General features: G+C 42.2%; 1 protein-coding gene across 3 annotated transcripts in view; it reads left to right on the top strand.

The window, feature by feature from the left end:
* The window catches only part of LOC108553988 (uncharacterized), a 77,082-nt gene extending 56,409 nt beyond the window's left edge, over positions 1–20,673 (top strand). The window contains exons 1-5 of one of the 3 annotated variants that reach the window (XM_017909283.1): positions 6,415–7,013; positions 13,745–13,946; positions 15,498–15,641; positions 17,623–19,223; positions 19,301–20,673. In XM_017909283.1, coding sequence (XP_017764772.1) covers positions 6,983–7,013; positions 13,745–13,946; positions 15,498–15,641; positions 17,623–19,223; positions 19,301–19,503 — 2,181 coding nt within the window. In that variant the 5' untranslated portion in view covers positions 6,415–6,982 and the 3' untranslated portion in view covers positions 19,504–20,673. Of the gene's footprint in view, positions 1–6,414; positions 7,014–13,744; positions 13,947–15,497; positions 15,642–17,622 lie in introns of those variants that run through there. The other 2 variants (XM_017909135.1, XM_017909204.1) reach the window with 2 other exon arrangements.
* Positions 20,674–22,645: the final 1,972 nt, after the last annotated feature.

The following is a 22,645-nucleotide window of genomic DNA, read 5'->3' as shown; positions in this document are numbered from 1 at the left end:
CGGGGGTATCGATATATCAGAAAATTAGAGAATATTAAAATTCCGGGACGAAGTCGGTAGTATGTATGACCAAAGGGTGTCTTCTTTCAGTTTCGAACAACCTCAAATAAGTCTGAATTAAGTGCAACGTTCCAAATTATGGTGTACGAATTTCATTTTTAATTTTCCCTGGCTTCCGCCATCTTCGAAATTTCTTAAAATTAACACTCAAATATTTGTATCGTTTTTCCAATCAATTAACGATCAAACGCTGTTAGATGTACGATTGATCATTCGTCAAATTGAATAATAAAATAAGAAAATAAGGATTACCCGGCGAGATTGCTAAAAATGGGGAAAAATTGGAGCAACTGACAGGATGAAATCTAATAAGACGAAGAGAATGAAATGTAACGTTCCGAGTAGACACATAAAGATTAACCTAGCGTGCACGAATCTCATTGGAATTTTTCCCTCGCTTTTACTGTCAATTAACGACCGAGCGTTTCAGCATAGAGAATTTTCCGCCTCTCGCCAGCGGCATGAAAATTAATCAGAATTAAACACCGCATTCCGTACGGACACGCGAGCATCACCGCGTATAAATTTCCCCCGAACTTTTACCTTATTTTTACAGTTAATTAACGATCGAACGCTTTCGGATACACAATTTTCCGCCTGTTGCCGGCAGCGTTTCCCTCGCCTTAATTCGATCATGGCTACCTTTTTACCTAGCCGAGTTTCAGGAACATTAACTGCAAGATTTACGTCGATGTTTCCACCAGGCCTCTGCTTTCTTCAAAACTCACTACATTCAACTCGTTACCCGTGCATACGTAACCGTATCCGTGCTACATTTCTGCCAGTTAAACGGATAATTGCGCCCGGCCGTGTCCAGCTTAAAGACGTCTCATTGTGCTCGGGCGCAATTTCTTGCGACATCGGTTGCAAGAGTAAGCGCACAGGTATTAGCTGGTGCATACGCAGGACAGGGTTCTCTCTGACGAGCGGAAATAACAGGCGATGGAGGGCGCGCGAGTAACGCGGTTCGTTGCTCGCGCCGGCTATGGAATTCGCAAACGTAAACTCGAGATTGCGATTAAGTGGTATTCCCGCGTGAATGTTTAAACACCGCGTTTTTTCGCTCCTCGCCTTGCATTTTTACCCAGCTGTTCTTTCGTCTCTAATTTATTTCGGTATGCGCGTGTAAAAAACCGCGTTAAAAGTGGTTTAATTCGCGATATACGAGGCACTCCGAGATGTATACTCACTCGGGTTTAGGTGGATTAAGAAAGTTCATTTTGTTTTATCGGTAGGTAGGTATTTAACGATATTGACGGATCGCTCAGATTTTTGTGTAAATATTTGTAGAAGTAATGGAGGTACGGACTGCGTGACGTGTTGCATTTGTAAATAGATGCTACGAATGATAGAAACGGGAGGAAAGGAGGAAGGGGAAATAGATATTTAGGGAGTATTAGATTATTAGTTATTATAGGAAAGTATAAATCGTTTTTAATTTCCAAAGGGATAATATAAACGATAGGAACTTGGAAGCTGTTGAATAATCAAATCAAAAGTGTGAGTAAAATAGTCAATAATATACGAGAACTTAACGAATAACTTACAATATATATTTCAGTTAAACTATTTAAATAATAAACTATTTGCAATAATAAAATCGCTGCACTCCTTCTAGAAGTTATGTCTCTCACTCATTCAACCTCACTCACACTCGCACGCATAGAACCAACACTCACAGAAAGGTTTAAAAACACATTGGGAACACTGTAATGATTTTTAATTTCTAAAAAGGTAAACACGAGAATTGGATACTTGGGGATTATTGAATTGTCAAGTGGAGATTTAAAAATGTCTAGGAAAAAGTATAACGATTTTTGAAATAATTTTTCCTGATATAAATTTTTGATAAATTTAAATTAACGTCTACTGTAGCTTTCCTTAGTTTCTCTTTAGGGAAGGGAAATAGAAAAGTGGAAAACAGGAGAAATAGGTGTTTCTATATTTTTCCTTTTATTTTTCGCTGTAGGGTAGCATTGATATATTTAAAATTATATTTGGACAAGGAATTTTTATGATTCTCACCCAAAGGAATTTTGCTTCTATTTAAACATAGACTCTATCTATCGCTGTCTGTTCGTAGTTTCCAAGATTGCTCTGACGTCTATTGTTAGCTTATCTGTTGTTATGGAGAAAGAGTGGCTTTTCTTTGCACTGAGAATCGTTCCACCGTTGTTTATCTGGACTCGTTCCTGGCTTACGAGTTGTTTAAAAATGTCCCGATTCTCGGATATCTATTGTTAGCTTATCTGTTATTGTAGAGCGGGACTGGCTTTCATTCGGGCTCTAAAATGGTTCCATTGTTGCATAATCGAATTTATTTCTAACTTAGGAAATTATTCGAGATTCGTGCCGAGTTCTGCGCAATTTCTACCGATTAATTTATTCTTGCACACGACCCGAATAAACAACCTGGAGAAATTATATATCTCGCCTATATATTTACATCCTTATTTCAGAAAACTAAAAATTAATTTATCACCGTAAGATAATTTATAAAAATTCTTTGCAATCTATTCAACCATCATGTTTAATACGAATTTAAAGTTTAGTATTCTAAAATTTAGGGGATAATTATTCGTTTAATTCGGACTGCAATAATTTACCATTTTCTGACTTTTCGTTGACCCGGCGTTTTTTCGTCGGAGTTGAATTTCTATTTGCGAGGATATTTTTAAACGGAACGTGTCAGTGTCTATTTCGCAACACATATCGAACCATTGGATGTCAGCGACAAACAGATATATTAAAACGATGGAAAACAACGGTTTCCAAAAGCTCGGTTAGAATATTATTCTTACGCCGTGTTATTTTGGTTTTATAGGCGGTAATGGTATAAGGTTTCCAGATATATTCGAGTTTTGGGAGCTACTATTTTCGATTCCCGTTCATTTCGTAAACAGCCCGACCCCACATAGGCAAAACCGTGTGTCTCGGCCGCTTAGCGTGGCTGATCTGTTGGCAGCACTCAAGATGGTCGATTTTTTGCTCTCATTTATCCGGTTGTTGCACAGCCATCGCGACGACGTAATTTTCTGCTCAGGCCAACCAAGTGTTACAATGTTCTCTGCTATTTGTAGATTAACTTCTTTACGCCTAAGGAATTCCAGCAAATAGTTCGCTGCCATTACTTTCCACTCGATATACCGTAACAGTGACCCTATGTTAATCGAGCCCCTAATTTATTTTCCCCCTAACCCCTCCACACACCTCTCTGAAAATTTTGCATTTTCACGTATCGAAATTATTCGTCGAAATTCTTTGGCACACAGCGTTTCGAATTTTTTTCCAATTTTTAAGCAAATACACGTGCTTTCACGATTCATTGCGCGAATGATGAGTTATTTCCTTGGGAAAAATGGCTATGGGAAATGACAAATTATTATCAAACCGATATTAAATTGAAAAGATAGCAAATGGTCAAAACATGGTAAAATTAATTTAAAAAGGAATTTGGAATAATAATCCTAGCCTAATTCATTACAATGCAATTAATCGAAATTGAAATAAAATATTCCAGAATCTTGTAAAATATTAAGGACCAAAACATGTTAGAATTAATTTAAAATAATTTAGCACGATAGTACAAACTTAACAGTAAAATTTTCGGTACATATAAAAATGGTCGAACATCAGTGATCAAAACGTACTTATTTACAACGCATACATAACAACATCTATCGAGCAACACTTACTAGTCTAAAATAAACACAAAACAACAAACGCAAAAAGCTCCCAGCTAGCGTTAAAACTGTGGATTTACCGATAGATTACCTAAAAACCGATCGAAAACCAAGTTTCATCGCAGTTAACCAATTTCAACCATCCATCCCGATCTTCCCCTTACCCCTGCGGAGGATTTACCATGTCCATTTAACCGCGTCTTAACGTAGCCTAACCGTTAATGCCATAGTATCGCGAATTTCCCACCATGTATACGTAGCTTTACAAAGGAACAAAGCCCAGGTCAATTGGGAAAAACCCTGACTGATGGATCGGGCCCTTAGTATGACCATATTTAGTCATGCTAAGGGAGGGATTGGAAAACGTGTGCATGGTTGGAAAGATATATAAAGGAGGTTAAGAATGGCCTGAGGACAGTTTTAGTTGTAGACGATTAGTCGTTGCAAAGTGAGTTGTTATCGAGTCGAGAAGTTGAACGCTGTATTAAGGTGAGAATCGATCTATATTCTAGTAAAGAGATAATTCGAATGTTTAATCGTCACTCGTACACAGTTATAATTCATTAATAAATTACCAGCACCGTGAATCCCTACGACACGTTTAAAAGAGGCGGAATCGTTAGGTGGCTGCCGATCGATCGTTCGCTCGTTTCGATCAAGCGCGTTAATCATTCGGCCGAAGGGTTCCGAAGCGTCGCGCACCTTGCACCGGCGAGTCACGCGAGGACCCGACACGGAACGCGGCAAAAGGAGAAGATGAAGAAGAGGAACGAAAGAAGAAAGGGGACGAGAGAGGCCGAAAAAGAAGATCGCGCTTGCACGCGGCTCGATTCCTCCCCGGTGGTTCACGGGGTTAAATATACCCTCGTGTTTGCATCATACACATTCGCGAATCGGACAAGAGAGAGAGAGAAAAAGAGGGAGAGGGAAGGAGAGCGCGACGCTGATAGAGAGGAGAAAAGTAAGGACAAAAGAGGACGGATGAAAAGGAGTATATTAAATGGCGGGCGAAGAGGAAGAGGAGGTTGGAAGTGGGGAAAAAAAGAAAGGGAAAGGGTGACTGGTGCCAAAATATCGGATTTGGGCCACACCCATGCCGGAGAAAAAAGGGGAGAGGGTAGACACGGGGGAAAATGGAAACGGAAATAGAAGCTGATAAAAAGTTGCTGAAGACGTTACGTCGAATAAAATGTTTATGAAACGTTACGTGCAAGTGGAGGCAAGAACGTATATGGGTCTGAACGAATTTCGAGAGAAATAATAAACAGTGGGGAACAAAGATCGGAAGGAAAATAAAGATTGGCAGGAAACCCGGGGATTCCGGAATATCGAATGTCGTAAAGAAAGAGTACTCGAGTTGTAAACTCTGGAAAACTAATTATTGTATTTTCAACGGAGACTGAGGATGAACCGATAGTACCTAGCGAATTTTAATAATTAACATAATCGTTTTCGACCTAAGTAGTGTCTTCGAATTAGTAGGTCTTATACACTGGGCCGTGGATTATGCGAATGATCTAATAACGAATACGTAAATTGTATATTGCATTGCAATGGGTAGAATGTCAAAAAGTAATCGATGCACTGTAACGTTTACGTTTGAAGATTTTCTAATCTCTAGTTCACTTATAACACGATTCAGAATTTGCTTCCTTTACACTGATTAGGAGAAAAAATTTGTTTCCTAATTAAATCGACTCTCTGTCACTTCTTACCCTCTGTACTCGAGAAGCTACTCTCGATCACGATTTAACAAAAATACACAAAAATTACAAGCAATGTTAGGTTGAAAATAAGAAAATGACACGTAAATTATTACCTAACGGAAGATCCAGCAGAGTTACTATTTCTCCATACAAAAGAAAGCTTCGAGTGCAATGGGTTAATTTTCGATTAGCAAAGCGTGAAGTGCTGGAATATAGCTCGGAAATGGATGAGGATTAGCAGTAGGTGCGGTACTGACGTGGTCGGGTGAAAAGTGCGAAAATGGAAGAATGGGTACCTAACCGAAGCGAGGCCATAAAGGGAAAATGGAAATAAAAGCAGGGATGAGGGAAGAAACGTTGACCAGCGGTACACAAGGCTCGCAACGCGCGAAGAGACGGAGAAAGGATGAGAGAGACAGAGGAGAGAAGAAAGAAAAAGAAAGTAAAGAGGCACGCGATGAAAGGAAGATCGAAGGCGAAAGAGGCTGAGAAACGGAGAGAGACAGGAGAGAGAAGGTTCAGACGTCTGCTATTACAGAGCACCTCCGTGGTCACGGCGCACAGCCCGATATGGAGCAATCTCAGATTTCCATCCGCCCAAATCAAGAATATACGCCCTCGCCACCGCTCTCGCTCTCTTCTTCCTCTAAGGGGACCTCTGCTCGTCTTCTTTGCCACCGCCGCCGTCCCTGCGGCTCCTCTTGCTCCCTCTGTCTCTCTCTCTTTCCCTCTTTTCCTCTCGGGTGGAGGTGGAGGCGATGCTCGGGGTTGGTGCTTGGCCATTCGTGCTGGTAACAGTGCCAAAACTGCCTCAAAACGAACTGCTCCGTTCTGTCTTCCCTCTCCCTCTGTCTTCTCGCTCTCTCTTCTCTGTCTTTAGCCCCTCTCTATACTACCTTGCTCTTACTCCCTCTTCTTCCTCTTCTTCTTCTTCTTCTTCTTCTTCTTCTTCTTCGTCTTCTTCTTCTTCTTCTTCTTCTTCTTCTTCAGTTTCTTCTTCCTTTTCTTCTTCTTCTTCCTATCTGTTTCTTCTCATGATTCGTCCCCGCACACCCGTTCTCCGTCTTCGTCCCCGTGCTCGTCCGCGGATAACCCATCCCAGACACGTGCCCTCTATCCGCCTTCTTACCTTCCTTCCTTCGACCACCGTCTCCATTCTGCACCCAGTCCATCGGCGATCCACCCGAGACGCTTTCCCCGCTTTTCCAGCCTCTCCGTCACCGAGTCAACTCGCGAACGTGACACTACGCGGCCGGGACAACAAGTGTCCGGGCCGAGAATCGCGTGATCCGGGTTCATCGCACCGCGACGATCGTTTCACGTCCCGAGTTCGTTGTTGTTGATCGCCGTGCGAGCCACGATTTTCATCCCGTTCACCGTGTCCTCGCGCGAGTGCTTCTCTCCATCGACGCCCAGTGAACATCCGTTGGATAGAGACTCCCGGTTGACAGACACCAGAAGATCAGCGACGAATGCTCGCGGCTCGTCGAGCAGGATTTACCGGGAAGAACGATCCTTCAGTAGCATCCGTTCATGTTGCCAGAAAGCAAGTTTCCCGTCACAGGTAATTCGAGACCAAACACCTGCCAATCGGGCAAACGCTCACGGTCCGACGATCGCACCCCGCTGGACGCTGTCAAATATTCTCTCGATCACGCACCACCGCGACCCTGTACGCGTGTACAGGGTACACGACAGCGTAATCAGGCCAGTGGATCACGGTCCATCGAGTTGTCCAATTCCGGCCTTCGAGCACCCCGTTACGCGTCGTAATTTCAATTCGAAGGTTCATCATTATTTTTATCGCTCGTCTTATCCGCCGCGACCCTCTGCGAGTCACAGCTTCGTCCAAGTTCCGATCGAGATCGACCGTCCACGCAGCCTAAGTCACCTTCCGCGCTCAAGGGTGAGCATCGGACAAAGAAGACTGGGTTTCTCGTGGTCCCACCGGGTTCGTCTTTCGCCTCCGCGTCGCCTTGACATAATCCCGAACATTGCAGCTGACTTACCGTTTTTAACCTACTTGTGTCCCTGCCAATTAGAGACCGAACACATGCTCGGCCGCGTGCGAGCACTCGCCACGAATCGTTGTCCACTTGTTGCCCGTAATCACGCGTCCTGGGCCCATGGACGGTCAACCCATGCCTCGCTCCATAGACACTGCGAAACTCACCCTTACCATATCCACTGGAATATCGATCGATCAACCGATCAAACGGTCCGTGTCTCGTCCTACACTCGTGACCGATTACTCGACAATCGCTTCTGCGAATCTGTTGTCTGTCATGACACCGTCTCCGCATCGAGTGTCCGAACGTCGTCAGGCTGAGATCTCGCGTTTCCATTGTCTCCGATCATCTGGAATTTACGCGATGGTATATGGACCAAGTAGATACAAACTGTCTGAACGTATCCCAGGTTGCAGGGTCATTTTTCACGCGCGTGGCCGTCGATCTCTTCTGCGCGGTGCGGGTTAGGTTGGAGGAGTTTCTAGGCTACAGGGTCCCGCCTGTGGCCGAGTGGAACCGGCGTGGCGGGTTAGTTAAGCGCGGGCATAAATGGATGCCGAAGTTAGGGAACAGAGGCAAGGGAACGCGTACATCAGCCACGGGCAAACGAAAGTGTCTCAACGGGCGTAGTCGTAAAGATACACCGCGCCGCGGGCCCGTCATCCATAATCCCAAATATGGAGTGAGAAATTTGAGAGAACCGAAAATAGTGGCGCTACGCCAACCGCTAAAAATAGCCAAAAAATAAATTGTAGTTACGCGGCCGCCTGCATCATTCTATAACTGGTCTTCAATGAATCGGGCCACCTCCCGCACACGCCGTTATTAATACGCCGTCACACAGACACACCGGTTCGGTTGGTAAGCTATATTGCTCCCGTTTTTGGCCCGCGTTTTAGCGCGGAAAGCTGCTCGAAAGCCGAATTTAGGGATCGTTTTACCGCTCGGACGAGTTTCTCGAAAAAGCTCCCGAAATGGATTCGTTGCATTCGGCTTTTTTCGCTTTTGTCACTGGTGTAGGTGTCTCGCATCAGCCTCTGTTTCCGTTTGCTGTGGGTGGGTAGACCGTGACGAGACTTTGCCTTCGATTAATCCAAGCTCGCGCCACGCTGTACCGTTTAATTTTAAATGACACGTGTCCGGGGTTATTAGAACTTTTGTCGCACGTGCCGCAAGCAAATTAGCCGCGTTTTGGTCGCTTTCAGACGTGGATGTGGGATTGTCGTTGACTATATTGCTCCATCTCGGGACTCTTAAAGTTCTACTCTGGTGTCTGCTGATTTTAATGCCCCTGTCACGAGGATAAAAATACACTTATATAATATTTGGAATATAGAGTATCTTTATTGGAGTGTTATTATTGATAATATCGTAAATTCGATTATGAAACAAATATGGATTAGTTCGTTGGTTTTTATAGATTTATAGATGGTATAAAATTTTGGCATAGAAGGAGCAGGAAGTATTATTATAAGACAGGGAATATATGAAATAGCGAGTTCGTGTCGTTCGTCGTTAAATTTAGTACAAATGGTTTAATCAGTTTTAATTGCTGACGTAAAAGTAGACTTTACATACCATCGACTTTATTTCCGCTATTGGAATAGAAGAAATATTGTCAGCTTTATTTCCGGCGTGCTGGTTCAAAACATGTCGTCAAATTTATTTTTGACACGGTGTTTTGACACCGGAAACACGATTTCAGGCAGTTATCAAGAATAAAATTGTACCGTTTATCTCTGTGCGAAACAGTGGTTCAGGTAATTTTGAATATCGAGCAAAATACTGTGCTTTACGATTCGATCAAGCTCGTTGAAAATTGGCTATTTAATTGTTTGCCTTTTAAATTTAGGGATAATTGAGATAATCGACAACGTCCACGGCGTGTCAGAACTTAAACTATAACTACATTACGTCTATTTCTGGCGACGACAAAAATGTTGTACTACCAAATTCGCTTCCAATGACGAAACGTTGTTTGCCAAGTAAACACGAATATTGTTCCTAATGTTATTAATCTCCAACACACTGCCGTTCTAATATTATACCATTCTCTAAATCTTCTCCATTTCAAACGACTAGTATAAAATTACCATTCGATGTAAAATAAAAAATGAAGTAGCATTTACACTTTCGGGGTTAGAAAATTTCACGTGGAATAAAAAATTCGATATTACGTAACGAAATATAGGCAAAGAATTTGCATAAATTCGGCAATAAAAACGTGCATATGTAAACATATCGAATGTACAGGAACATGTATTTATTCGCCAACGATGTACACCAAAACTCGCTGTTTCGTTTCATCCGACCATTGCCATTCGCTGTATCAGTTTCACGACCCACCGTTGGCTCTCAAATTCGTGCAACATTGTTCCACGAACCACAGCCAACCGATGTCTCGAAAAGCTGATGGTATAAGGCGTGAAACCCGATCGACTAAGGCCAAGTACGGGCCAGGAATTGCGGGTGTTGGGTGGACCGAACGTGTGTCTGTTTCTATTTTCGAGCGTGAATATTTTTATCCGACAGTGCTGCAAAGTCAGTATGTACAATACGTTTCTTCATCTCTCCGATTCCATATGCTCGTTTCGCTCTTCCTTCTCTTTTTCTGCCCCTCGTTTCCGCTCTTGTCTACGAGAGTTACGTCTCTCTTTGATATTCCCTCGTCGCCCCGAACCGTCGTCGTTCCTGCTGCAATAGTCTCGTATCGTTTCCCCTTTGCCCCGCAGACACACGCGAATTATCAATTAATCATTATCGTCTTTCGTTAAATTTATCCTACTTTGAAGCGTACAGGATGCCGGAAGATTGATGCCTCGCGTCTGCTTCTACGCGAGGCTGACGCGCGTTCAAACGCGGATTCCTCCTTGAATTAGTCGCGAACGCGTTAATTACGATGCATTGGAAACGCGTATCGATGAGTTCTGCGGGTATTTAAAGAGATGTTCCGTGGGTGTTAGGTCGAACTGCTCGTATAAGACTTTATTTCTCGTGCTTTTGTATGCAGATTGGTAATTGGAGGTTAGGACAAGTGGCGAAGGTTTCGCCATTTCGATGAAACAGTTTTAGCGCAACGAGTTTTAATCGTTTTCGAAATTCTTGTTAGAATCGATGAGTTTCGCGAGTGGGTGGTTAGATAGATACTTTTGCGTGAATTTTTATTTCTATTCTTTTGTATGGAAATTAAGAATTTGAGGTTAAGCGAAGTGGCGAAGGTTTCGCCACCTCGATAAATAATTTTATTGTAACGCTATTTAATTGTTTTAGACATTTTTATTCAAATCGATTATCGATGACACTCGTACGGGTATTTAAAGAGCTATTTCGTGGGTGCTTAAGTGGTTAGGAAAATTTTGTGTAAATCATTATTCGCATTGCTTTGTATGGAAATTAGAAATTTGAGGTTAGGATGAGTGGTGATAGTTCCGCCATTTCGATGAAATAATTTTAACGTGAAACGAGGTGTAGTCTGTTTAGAAATTTTTGTAGTAATTTTTATCGAACGACGTGGTATGTTTAGGTGAAATATATACTCTCTTAAGCCGTTCACATTCTTCATCGTAAGATCAGAACTTATTAGCGGCATCGAATTTCCGTTGAAGTATAAAATGGTCTGAAAACAGTTGGAAGGATTTAAGAGAAGATATTACTCATGAAAATGGACAACAAGTGTCTGGCTAGCACACCTTCAAAAATGAATCCTCTCCGCGACACGAGGTAATCATTGTACTCGCATTACTTTTCGAGATCTTCCATATTTTCTGCACTTCTCTATTCTTAACATCGTATTCGACATAAATCTTCGTTCTATATTCGGGGAACGACAATTATCGATATGTGTAATAACCTCGAGAATTAGTATCTTAAATCCGAGTGTAAATTACTTCTACTTTCTCGCCATTTTCTTTTTATCCAGCTATATCACCTGATCTTCTTCTCAAAATTTTTCTCAACAGTGTCGATTCTTCTCTCAGTAGTTTACGATGTTTTCGCATGCAAGCATCAGGTTCTCAAGAATTAATATTTTAAGTCCAATTTAAATTACTTCAACTTCTCCGACATCTTCTTTCCCAGTTACGATATCATTCTTAAGGCATTTAATCTTCTCCTAACATCAACTTTCTTTCAATATTTCCTTCAGTACCTTTCTGTCATCAATATCGATCAGTATTTCTGTATTTAGTATAGTATTTTTGGTGTTTAACCTCAAACTAAATTTAAGTTACTTCTACTTCCCGCCATTTTCTTTTTCTTCGTCGTCTTCGGACACATCTGATCTTCTTCCCAGATCAAACTACTCTAAGAGCTTCCTCTAACATCGTTTTCCTCACCGATATCGTTCAGTACACCCACATTTACGGTGTTTTTCGCGTGCAAGCACTCGGTCCTCTTATTCCCGCGTTTATTATTACGCGCGAAGAACGCGCTTGGCCGGTGTACTATATTTATACATGGCGGATCGACGTTTCGATGAGCTTAAAGGAGCATTACGAGAAATTATACGTGACAGGTGTGTAGAGGCGAGCTGAAAAGCATTCCTAAGCCGATACGTCGCGTAATACACGGCAGCTGCGCGTTTTCCTTTTATACGATTTCGAAGCCTTGGACGCGTCTGCGTGCCCACACGCGGCCCAACGATGGTGTAACACCCCACACGATTCCCCGTCGCGATTTGCATGTGGGCATTTGTTCAGTTTCCTCCATTTCTCACGCCTGTTCCGATCTACGCGCGCATAGAAAACTTTATTGGCCGTTCGTTTACGGTTAATCGGACAATGTTTGATTAACGAGAAGGTTATGAATATTCCGCAATACCCAGGCTGCGCCATGCGTGCAAAAGTCAACCACGACGGGTGCCCACGCGTAACCTTTCCTTCGGACCTATATACATACGATTTAGCGTGGATTCGACGAAACGGAAAGTCGAAATTCGTCGGGGACGTTCCACTTTCTGCTTGCAAGTCGTTCCATCGTATTTATTTATCATCCCGTTTTCCCCAGTTTCCATGTTCTCCTCGAACTTTGGTTAAATCATTCTGCGATGACAGAGGTTTCGATTCAGGATTAATCGTATCCTTCTATCGTTGATTTATATTTTATTGAATTTTATTTAATTTAGAATTATTTTTTGGTTGTTTCCTCCTTTGAAATTATTCTGTGATTAGGGAGCTTTTGGTTGAGAATTATTCGAATGCTTGTATTATCCGATTTATATTTAAATCAATTTTATTTATTTCATTTATGAAGTTAAGAATTATTTCTTGTTGGTTCCCCCTTTGAAATCATTCTTCTATGATGGAGGTTTTGATTCAGGACTAATTGTATTTTTGTATCGTCTAATTTATATTTGAATAAATTTTATATAGTTTAAGATTATTTCTTTACTGTTTCCTCTTTTAAAATCATTCAGCGACGAGAGGTTTTTGTTGAGGAATTTATATGATTTATATGATTTATATTGTCTGCTTTATGTTTCAACAAATTTTATTTACTTTAAAATCATTTCTTCGTCGTTTCCTCCTATGAGAGTCTGGTTTGGATAATGGATAGTTGGTGTCCTTTTATCGGTTCATCTAGATCCGTAGCTTTAGATCTGACATTTTGCTAGGAAGATAAAAGGGTTCTTATGTGAGATAAAGTGAAACATTGTTCTTCATTTGTATTATTCCAGAGAGAATATTTCATATGAAGTTTAAATCGTGACAAACCCTATCCTATTATAAAATACATACATATACGAATTTTATAGATTACCTCCAGAAAACAAAAGTCAAATATTTATCCCAAATACGAAAATTTAAATATAATAAATTTAGCCCCTTGACACTTAAATTTGAAAAAATTCAAAAAACGGAGTAATCACTTCAACCTTTAAGCTACTCACGTGTGTACAATAAATTCGTCACTCCCCTCAACAAATTTCGATCCTCTCCAACCAATCGTAACTTTTCAATTGAATCGTCACGAAACACTGACCAAAGAGTCAAAAACCAAAACAGAAAACTAAACTCTCTACATTTCACGAAACTTGCAATTTATCTCGATAAATTTTACTACATCTATAGTCAACAACGGCTCACAACTTTCCGATCAAATCATCACGAAGCACGAACTAAAAAGAACGCAGAACCCAAAGCTGTGAGTACGCTGGGGACAGAATTCGAAGGCAAAAGCCAAGGGAAAAATTCGAATTGCATTTGCTCACGAGCGACAAATACGAATGAATTGCTGTTAAGATCGGTCACACGGGAACGAACATAACCTGTTATCGTATGTGTTTCAGGGGGCACTATGCAGACCGAGGAAATCGTGCCTCGCGCACAATCTACTGGTATAGACGGCGGCCCCACGGACAGCGCCTCTCTGCAGCATCATCTGCATCACTCGTCACATATAAAGTGTCCGTTGCCACCTCTGCTCCACATGGCGGTCAAGCAGGAGCCACAGGAGGAGGAGGAGCGAAGTCGTGACACGAATGCGTTGAGGTGAGCCTACGATTATGCTAATCGAAGCTTCCCGTCTCCGTCGATCCTATCTTTATGTAACGCTTTCCCTCGTAAACCCCCGTCTTAGACCCACAGATCGCATCGATAATGCCTTCTTCCGCCGTATTTTTAGAAACCTACCACGCTTTCCGTTCGTGGGGTACTTACGATTATTTCTCGTCGATCCTTGGTCGAGTGTAGAACACACGAAAGTAGCATTAGTATTCCGTCAGCGAGGTAAACGCTCGTGTCGACAGGCCGATGTGTTATTATCGTATCAGGCATAAATCATATGAGAAAGGTATTAGTTATTATTATTATCGCGTGTTGCGCATCGTAACGAGACAAATGTATCTCGTCAGGGAAATGAAATAATACGCTGTCGGGGTATTATTATGCGAAACGTGTACGCACTGTGCACGTTTTCGGGGTCGGCGGACTTATCGCTCGCGTTTACGAGCGACAGATTATTTTTCTGAAGGCAGTACGCCACGATCACCTCGAGCCGCGTAAAAGTAATTTATGCACTTGGGGATAATTTCGAACACGTGGGCTGATGGTCGCGATCCTCGCACGTGTGTTGTGACGTCCCGAAGCTTGGGTCATGGGTCACGTGCCCTGGCGTGTATGACTGAAATTTCAGGATTTATGCGTAGTGGTGTCCAAAAGCTTGGTATACGTGTGTGTGGGACTAAAATTTGAGAATTAATATATACCGATGTTTAAAAACTTGGGTGATAGGTCACATACCTTGGTGTGCATATATCTGTGACTAATAATAAAATTTGGAGATTTATGAATAGCAGTGTCCAATATAATAAATAGTCGGTCGGGGATCTCGTGTCCTAGTTTATATATTCGTATTGCTAAAATTTTAGGATTTATTGGATAGTAGTGTCAGAAAGATTGGATCATGGGTCACGTCTACATATGTGTATGACTAACATTTGAAAATTGACATATCTGTTGATATCCAGAAGCTTGTGTCGCGAGTCATGTGTCTTGGTATATGTGTACTTTTATTACAAATTTGGGGAATTTTGGAATTAATATATAGCGATGTTTAGAAGCTTAAGTAATAGATCGCGTATCTTAGTGTGCATATATGTGTGGCTAATAATGAAATTTGAAGACTTGTGTACAAAGTGATGCCTAATAACATGGGTCATAGGTCACCTGTTTTTGAATAAAGTATTTAACTCGAATTTGGGGATTTAATTTTTAATTGTATTAGGAGAAATTGAAGTATCGTTGAAATATTCTTTTAGTTATTAATTATAAGTATATTTACACACGAAGGTTTTTGTTGAATGAACGTTTTTCAAAGGTAGTGTATACTTTTGGTATTTCGATGCGATTTATGACGTTTCACGGATGTTTACGTCAGGTGGGAAATTCCTTTTTGTCTCTGAATATGTATCGGGTAACAACTTTCACTTCGCTTCGTCCGCGTTTACTTTATTCGTGTTTTTATTGCCAAGTATAAAAGACGAAAGCTTCGTTCCGTTTAGTCTGTTCGTCACGATAGAGAGTTAATGGTAAATTTGATAGTCCGCAAGTAGATGCAGACACTTCGCCGACGTCCGTCGACGGCAAACACGGCCATGGACACGAAACGGGCCATCATCAGATCCAGGAGCTTGAGGAAAGTCCAGGGCAGACTGTTGCGGATCTCAACAACCGAGGAAGACCGAGGTAACTTGTCCCGTTAATCACTTTTATTTCCCTCACACTTGCTGAAAATTAAAAATCAATCTTTCCCCGTTAACATAACGAAAGGAAGCTGTCAATAATTTTTCATTTATTAGACGTGTTTCCACGTCACTACAAATATAAAATATTTTACAAATTGGCAATTTTTATCGTTTCCTATCTTCTTTCACTTATAGTAGACTTCATTAAGAGTTGTATTATTAGTTTACTAATTATTTCCACTTATTATAAGATTCGATTTTAGAATATGCAATATAGGAAAATACTCAGTTCCATACTTTTATCAGGAATATTACAAGAGTAAATATTAGCAATAAACATTGAATTCCCCAATAACCAAATTTTTATTCAACTTTAATTGTCCAATGATCGTATACTAGAAACACTGAAACAAGGTTACTTTTATAAAATTTTAATTAGAAAAATGAAACTAACAGTACAGTTACAGTAGTAAGAAGTAAATTAATTAGAACATCGAGCAACTCGCGTTCCTTGTAAATGACTCTCGATGCTATTAGTCATCGTCCAATTTATCTGCTTAAAAATACCTCCATTTCCTTTCCGAACATAATTTCTCTATCATAATCGTAACATCAAAAGCACTTCCTCCCGGGTTCCTCTCATTACCCTAATCTTCCACGCGAGATGAATTTTTGCTGTAACCTCTCGGCTCCTCGCACGATTTCCAGTGATCCGTGTCGACCAACACGTTCTAACTCCTCTAACGACCCCTTCGACGCAAAACTCGCGGCGCTGCTGTGAAAGACTCGCTTTTAGATAACCGGCAAGAAGGATTCAGCTCAGAGGGGAAACTGGTTCGTTCGGCGAGTACGCGGACTCTCTCGCTTAGCCGAGAAGAAAAAAAGAGGAATAAACTTCTTTGGTACGTCGCTGAAATGCCGCGAGTCGATTACCGTTATTGAATTTCATTAAATGCGCCGAGCTAGAGGAGCCAGTGGAAGAGCAGCGCGGGACACGTTCTCTCTATGCATAATATGGCCGTAAGGTGGCACGGTGCTGCTTGTATAAATCGCCGTCCCGAGGTGTGGTTCGGAATGCAGCTAGGTGGAAAACAACGTTAACGAAAGCCCCGTATCGCCGATGTAATTATCAGCGTCGTGCATCCGATTTCCATATGCTTCTGTACGCGCTCCATGCGGGGTACCTAACGAGAAATTAATTACGAATTAATTACTGGTCGCACACCGGAAAGCGAGGTGGGCAGTAAATAAGAAATTCGGTATATTTCGGTTCGATTCGAGTATCCGAGATGGGGCATTGAGCTTCTCCAGGGAAACGAAATGGGGCTGAAAAGGAAATTGGTGTTAGGGTGTATGATAGCCGAAGAGAAAACAGGATATTGGGGATATTCCGGATTTTTTATTCCATTACAGATTTAGAATTTTCAAATGTACTTAATGGAGCAGGAAATTAGTTCATTCCATTGGATTTTTCACTGAAATGGGAATAGAATTGAGGGAGAAATTGGTTTTAATGTCCTCCTATATGTGCGGTCGTGAGAGGAAGTTGAAATTGGAATGGATCTTTTAATATATGTAGTATCGCAAATTGTCATTTTCGAAGATTGGAAAGTGTTAAGGGATTATAATGCAAATAAATAGTAGCCTATTGAAAACGGTGGAAAAACTGTATAGATGTTTATTAAACGGACGAACGGCTAGAACTGACCTGTCTGTTTAGGGCCACGCAGACGCCAAAAGACGTCTCCGGAAAACAGGAAACAAAAGACAAAACGGGGAAGGGGAAGGGATCGCTTCCACGTCGCTAGGATGTAGAGTTTATTTTAGCATTTAGTTTTTACTATATCAAAAAGATATTCGATATACCCGATTGTTAGTCATAAAATAATTCCACTTTTCCTATCCGCTTTTCACCATTACACTTGTATATATAAAATTTCTGAATCGCGTTAAAATGAATGGGTTCCCGATGTCTGTTGCAGTCGTGGCCGCAGGAAGTCGCGATGGAAGCTCAAGTTTCACCACCAAGCGCTGCCCCCGGAGTACCTGGACCACTACGAGGCATCCCTCGCCCAAGAGGCTCTAAACTCGTCGCCGACGCGGCTGACGGAGCCGACTATCCCTAGCCCGGCTCCCACCAGCTCCACGTCGACGCCTAGCCCAATAGCCGACGTGCATGGCTGGCTGCAACGGATCGCCGCGATGCAACAGGAGCTCTGTCCGCAGATCTCTTCGGCCCAGTGCTCGACGATAAACTCGAGTCAGCCGTCCGGCTCCAGGAGGTCCGTGATTACGTCCACCTCTTCCCATACGCTGAACACGGGCCACCATAGTCATAATCAGCAGCAACAGCTACAATCTCAAGCGTCCGGCAGGCCACCGATGAAATACTCGGATCTGCCTTACATGGGCGAGATCACGCTGGACAACAGCAAGCCGCGACGAGGCAGGAAACCGAAGAAAGCGGACATTTGCCATTTAATCTACAAGAATTACGGCACCATACTGCCAGGTACGCCTGGCCACGAGGAGAGGAGGCTATCGCCGAGGGACAAGCTCGAGTGCCGCGAGAGGATCTCGCCACCGATGCCTTTCCGGCGGACCACCGTTCAGAATAGGATCAGCAGCTTGTTAGAGAAGCGACTGACGCAGGAGTCTCGACGAACTTTCGGCATGATGGAGAACTCCAGGGAGCAGGACGAGCCGTTGAATCTCTGCATCAGGGATCTGAACCAGCTGAAGATCAGGCTGTTGCGGAAGCACGGTAATGTCTACGAGTCTGGACAGGTTAAGAGCGAGACGTCCAGTGACGGAGAAGAGGTAGAGTGTATAGGCACCACGTTTCCCTCGGAACCGGGCTACCGTCCGTTGGATCCCCTGGGTCGTAGTAGTAGTAATAACGTGAATCATAACAATAATATAATAGATCCCATGTTGGGTGCCAATCCTGGGTTCGTGTACTGGCCGAACGCGGGCGTGTTTATTCATCCGATGGCGCTGCAATCGCAGCTGCTGTATTACCAAAAGATGGCGCAAGGCGATAAGTGTTATCCCAGAAGCCTGGACCAACCTCCCAAGGAACAGAAGATCGTTCCAAAGTCTATATATTCTATGATGGAGACGAAGAGTCCACCGTTGGTTCCTCCTCCTGTTCAGCCAGCCCCTCAGACGATTCCCGTACCACCTCCAGTTTCACCCAGACCGAAGAGAAACGCTCCCGTCGGCCAAGCTCAAGGACAGCCGACGAAGAGGAAACGGTCCGCCATATTTATACCGCCCATGCCTACCGAGAACAACAACAACCCCGCGACGGAAGTGAGCATATGCAAATTTAAGTTCACCGGAGGAGCCAAACCCAGTCTGCAAGAGAAGAAGAGTCTCTCCGTCGACTCTGGCGGTAACTTTAGGTACTACAGCGGCACCGGCGACAAGAGCATGCGTGGCTACGAGTTTTTTCCTCGAGAAGCTCTACAGCAGTCGGCTGGCCAATCCGGCTCCTCGACAGGAGCTTTCCTGAACGCTGCTGGCGAGAGGATTCAGCCGTCGCCCTGTCAGAGGACCAACAACCAGGAGGAAGGTCGACGTAAGAGAAAGACTCGAAAGTCCCTTCAGAGGGAGAAACTCGAGCAGACGTTCAAGGAGAAGGGTTTTCTGATCCAGACGCAGCAGCTCGAGTCTGCAGAGGGCGCCACCTACTGCAAGTTCCGGCAGCTCCGAAAGTTCACCAGGTATCTGTTCAGGAGCTGGAAGGACTACCTTCCGGGGAACGTGCGCGAGCTGACCGGCGCAGCGGACAACGAAATGGCCGACGGAGACGTCGAGAGCGACACGAACGTGTTGCCCTCGCCGGTTCCCCATCCTAATATGGTGGACGTGCCGACTGGCTTCGTCGATGAGCATCGCGCTCTGCCTCTGACGTGAAACGTTGAAATTGCTCCCCGAGGCGATCGGTCGGTTCTAACTTGACGGTACCTTTGTTACGGCTTCGCGCCGTATTCCGGCTGTGGGCAGGATCAGGCGAAGTGCGTGGCACTCGCTCATATCCCACGATTGACACCGCGTTCGGGTAAGGAATGCAGGTGATAGGGGATGAGATTTCGTTTCATTCGAACCATGTGATTTGCGCGTTGGGTTAGTTGTCGCTTGATCGTTGAACATGTAGATCTGAAGTCTTGGTTGTGCGTGGTTCGTGCTTGAAGCGTTTCTTGCCACGGTAGACGTCGATGGAAACTACAAGTCAGTTTAACCACGATGTCGGTTGGCACTAAATGGGAAATTAGGCAAAAATTAGGCAATACATTTTTTTGACGAATACGTGCCGAATTGTTTTAATTGCGATTTTAATCGATTTTATATTATCAGACTGCAGAGGTTCTTGAAATTTATCCGTGACAAATGTCTGCTCGAGGAATAACGCATTTTTCTTTCTAAAAGAAACTTGAATTCTGAGAAATCTATTCTCGGCATCGTAGTTAAAGGAATAGATGACATTTTCATACATTCGACTGGAAAATTATTCTAAATCATTTTCGTAAGACTTTCGAACGTTTTTCTCCGGTACTGTGTCACTGTTAACGAATCTCGTGTCCAGGTCAACTGTATAGCTAAAATCTTGGTAGAGATATACGTGATCGCTGCTGCAAACGTCACTAGCATTTATTGCATTCAGCGGTGTCAAACTGCCTTATTATGATATTGTTAGATCTCGTAGATGGCACAAAGTGAAAGTAGCCAAGTAATTAGGGGGAAAATTTGTGTCACAGAGTATCATACTACGTAGAATGGCGCGTTGGAAATGTTGGTTGGAAGTCGAACGCGTTAACCTGTTAACTGAGTGAAAACGCCGAGCTAACTCGTCTCTCGAATCACCAATATTTAGAAACGTTAACCTATTTCGCACCTAACTTCTCGCTCTCCGATACATCTTTACATTTTTATCGTCATTAAGAACATCAGAGATAAATATCCCTATTTATTTAAAATTATTTTCAAACAATCAATGATACTTCCCAATTACTAAATGGGAAAATTTCCACGCGATTTAACATATCTAAAATATATTAAATTATATTTATATTTGCAAGATTTCAAGTCGATCTCGTTAAAATCATTTGTTATCTATCCCTCATTCTCCAGTGCATCTTCACATTTGTATTAACTTGAGAAATATCAGGGTCTCCTTTTGATCTTTAGCTGCCTGTTTATTTAAAGTTATTTTTAAACGATCGATCATGTTCTGCTGCATTATTAAGCGGATCATTTTCACGGTATTTAATCTAGCGTGAAAAATGCGTTGAACAGCGTGTTAAACGCTTGCAAGATTTGAAATCGATCCGATTAAAATCATTTCTCCTTCGTTGATTCTGAATTCTGTCCAAAGGAGTTTCCGATTAAGAAATCAGCTAGCAGGTTAAACTCGAGAGACAATCGCATAACTTTCACCCTGTGCTCACGATTAATAATAGGCGACTGTTAATGTCATAACGCTTAAGTATCGAAACTTTACAACGCGTATAAAGTGCGTGGGTGGTGTGTACCGCGTTCTTGCGAAGTGATACGTGGCTGTTCTGACACGTTGAAAAGTTTCACGGAGTGTAAGGAGCGAATTTCTTCAGAATTCTCACTTCGTAATTCCTCTTTCTCTCATCCAAATAATGACTGTCTCGTTAAAAGTTTCGAGAATTTTCAAGTCTCTTTGGATGCTGCTGCATTACGAGGCCTCTCGGTCGCGAGTTATACTCGCTCGCTGATTTACAAGCTCAGTCGTTTGTAATTGAAATTGAAATGACATTTAAATGTATTTTATTAACGTTCGCGTGTGTGGCAAGGAGTCCTTAGTCGTTTATTAAAACGTTTCCCAGGCGTATCGGATGTTGGTTATTATCCATAGTCGAATAAAAAATGAATGATAATGTCGTTCGGTTGCTATGTTGTGCCATTGTATTATTCATTATTCAAACAATCAACGTAGATTATCCTTCCAGCGATCTTGAAAGTTTTTAATCTAATCTACGAAATTCTAGCTTATTCGTCATAATATCTCGCTCAAAGGTATGAAAAAAAAAATAAAAAAAAAGGAGAACGTAGTGCAGAATGACACGCAATTGAATTCAAATTAACAAAACATGATTTCGTGATGTATGGTTCTTTTATAATTGACATGAACATGAACAACAGTCAATTCATTATCCACTTCGATGCTTTTTAAAGGTATCATTTTTTCTTCGTCTATACAAGTATTATACATATTACGTTTCGCAATTCAGTGATTTAAAAACGTGGTATTATGTCAATTAGAAAAGTGATATAAACGTAAATATGAATATATACGATTATTTATTATATTTCGTTTACTAATTTCCAGCTCGTTATTATTGGATAAGAATCATTATTATTCATTTACTGGCAAAAGTTAATGGGATCGAGTACCATGCATAGGTTGCTTCTCCCTTGAACAAATAGCAAGATAAAAATAATTTCCATCCATTAAAAGCAATCGCACGACATATTACATGTCCGATAAAATGTCAAACAAATTTATCGACACTGCGTGACACGTAGTACTGAAGGTGCCAGGAACAAAGTAGCAATTTACAAATTTTTGTACGCTCTTTATCCTCCGAGATACACTCAAAGCGACGACACTGTGGACACCGATAAGAAATCCGTATAGCCTATCTTTGATTTCAATCTACGTATCTCAGAAAATAAAGAATCCATAAAAATCCGTAAATTTTGTTATCCTTAGTTTCCCAACTACTGTCAATGAGTAGCCCAAAAATCCATTTGGTTTGAAATTCGCAAGAATTAACAAGCGGTATTCAAGCATCGCGTCTAATTATAATCTCAAACGATCTTCCACGCGGATGAAGAAGGTATCCCAACGATCTATCACTCTGCTGTCATTGCCAGCCAATAAAGACACCTTGCCACTTGTTTCATTTCAAGCTGCGAGCGAGTGTAATCGCGCAGCATCGCGTAATAATGAAAGGATGAGGGAAAGAG

Source organism: Eufriesea mexicana, unplaced genomic scaffold (genome assembly GCF_001483705.2).
Source record: "Eufriesea mexicana isolate 0111107269 unplaced genomic scaffold, ASM148370v2 scaffold4744748580, whole genome shotgun sequence".
NCBI lineage: Eukaryota > Metazoa > Arthropoda > Insecta > Hymenoptera > Apidae > Eufriesea > Eufriesea mexicana.
Note: the sequence above shows the minus strand (reverse complement) of the source record. Positions and strands in the feature narration are given on the sequence as shown.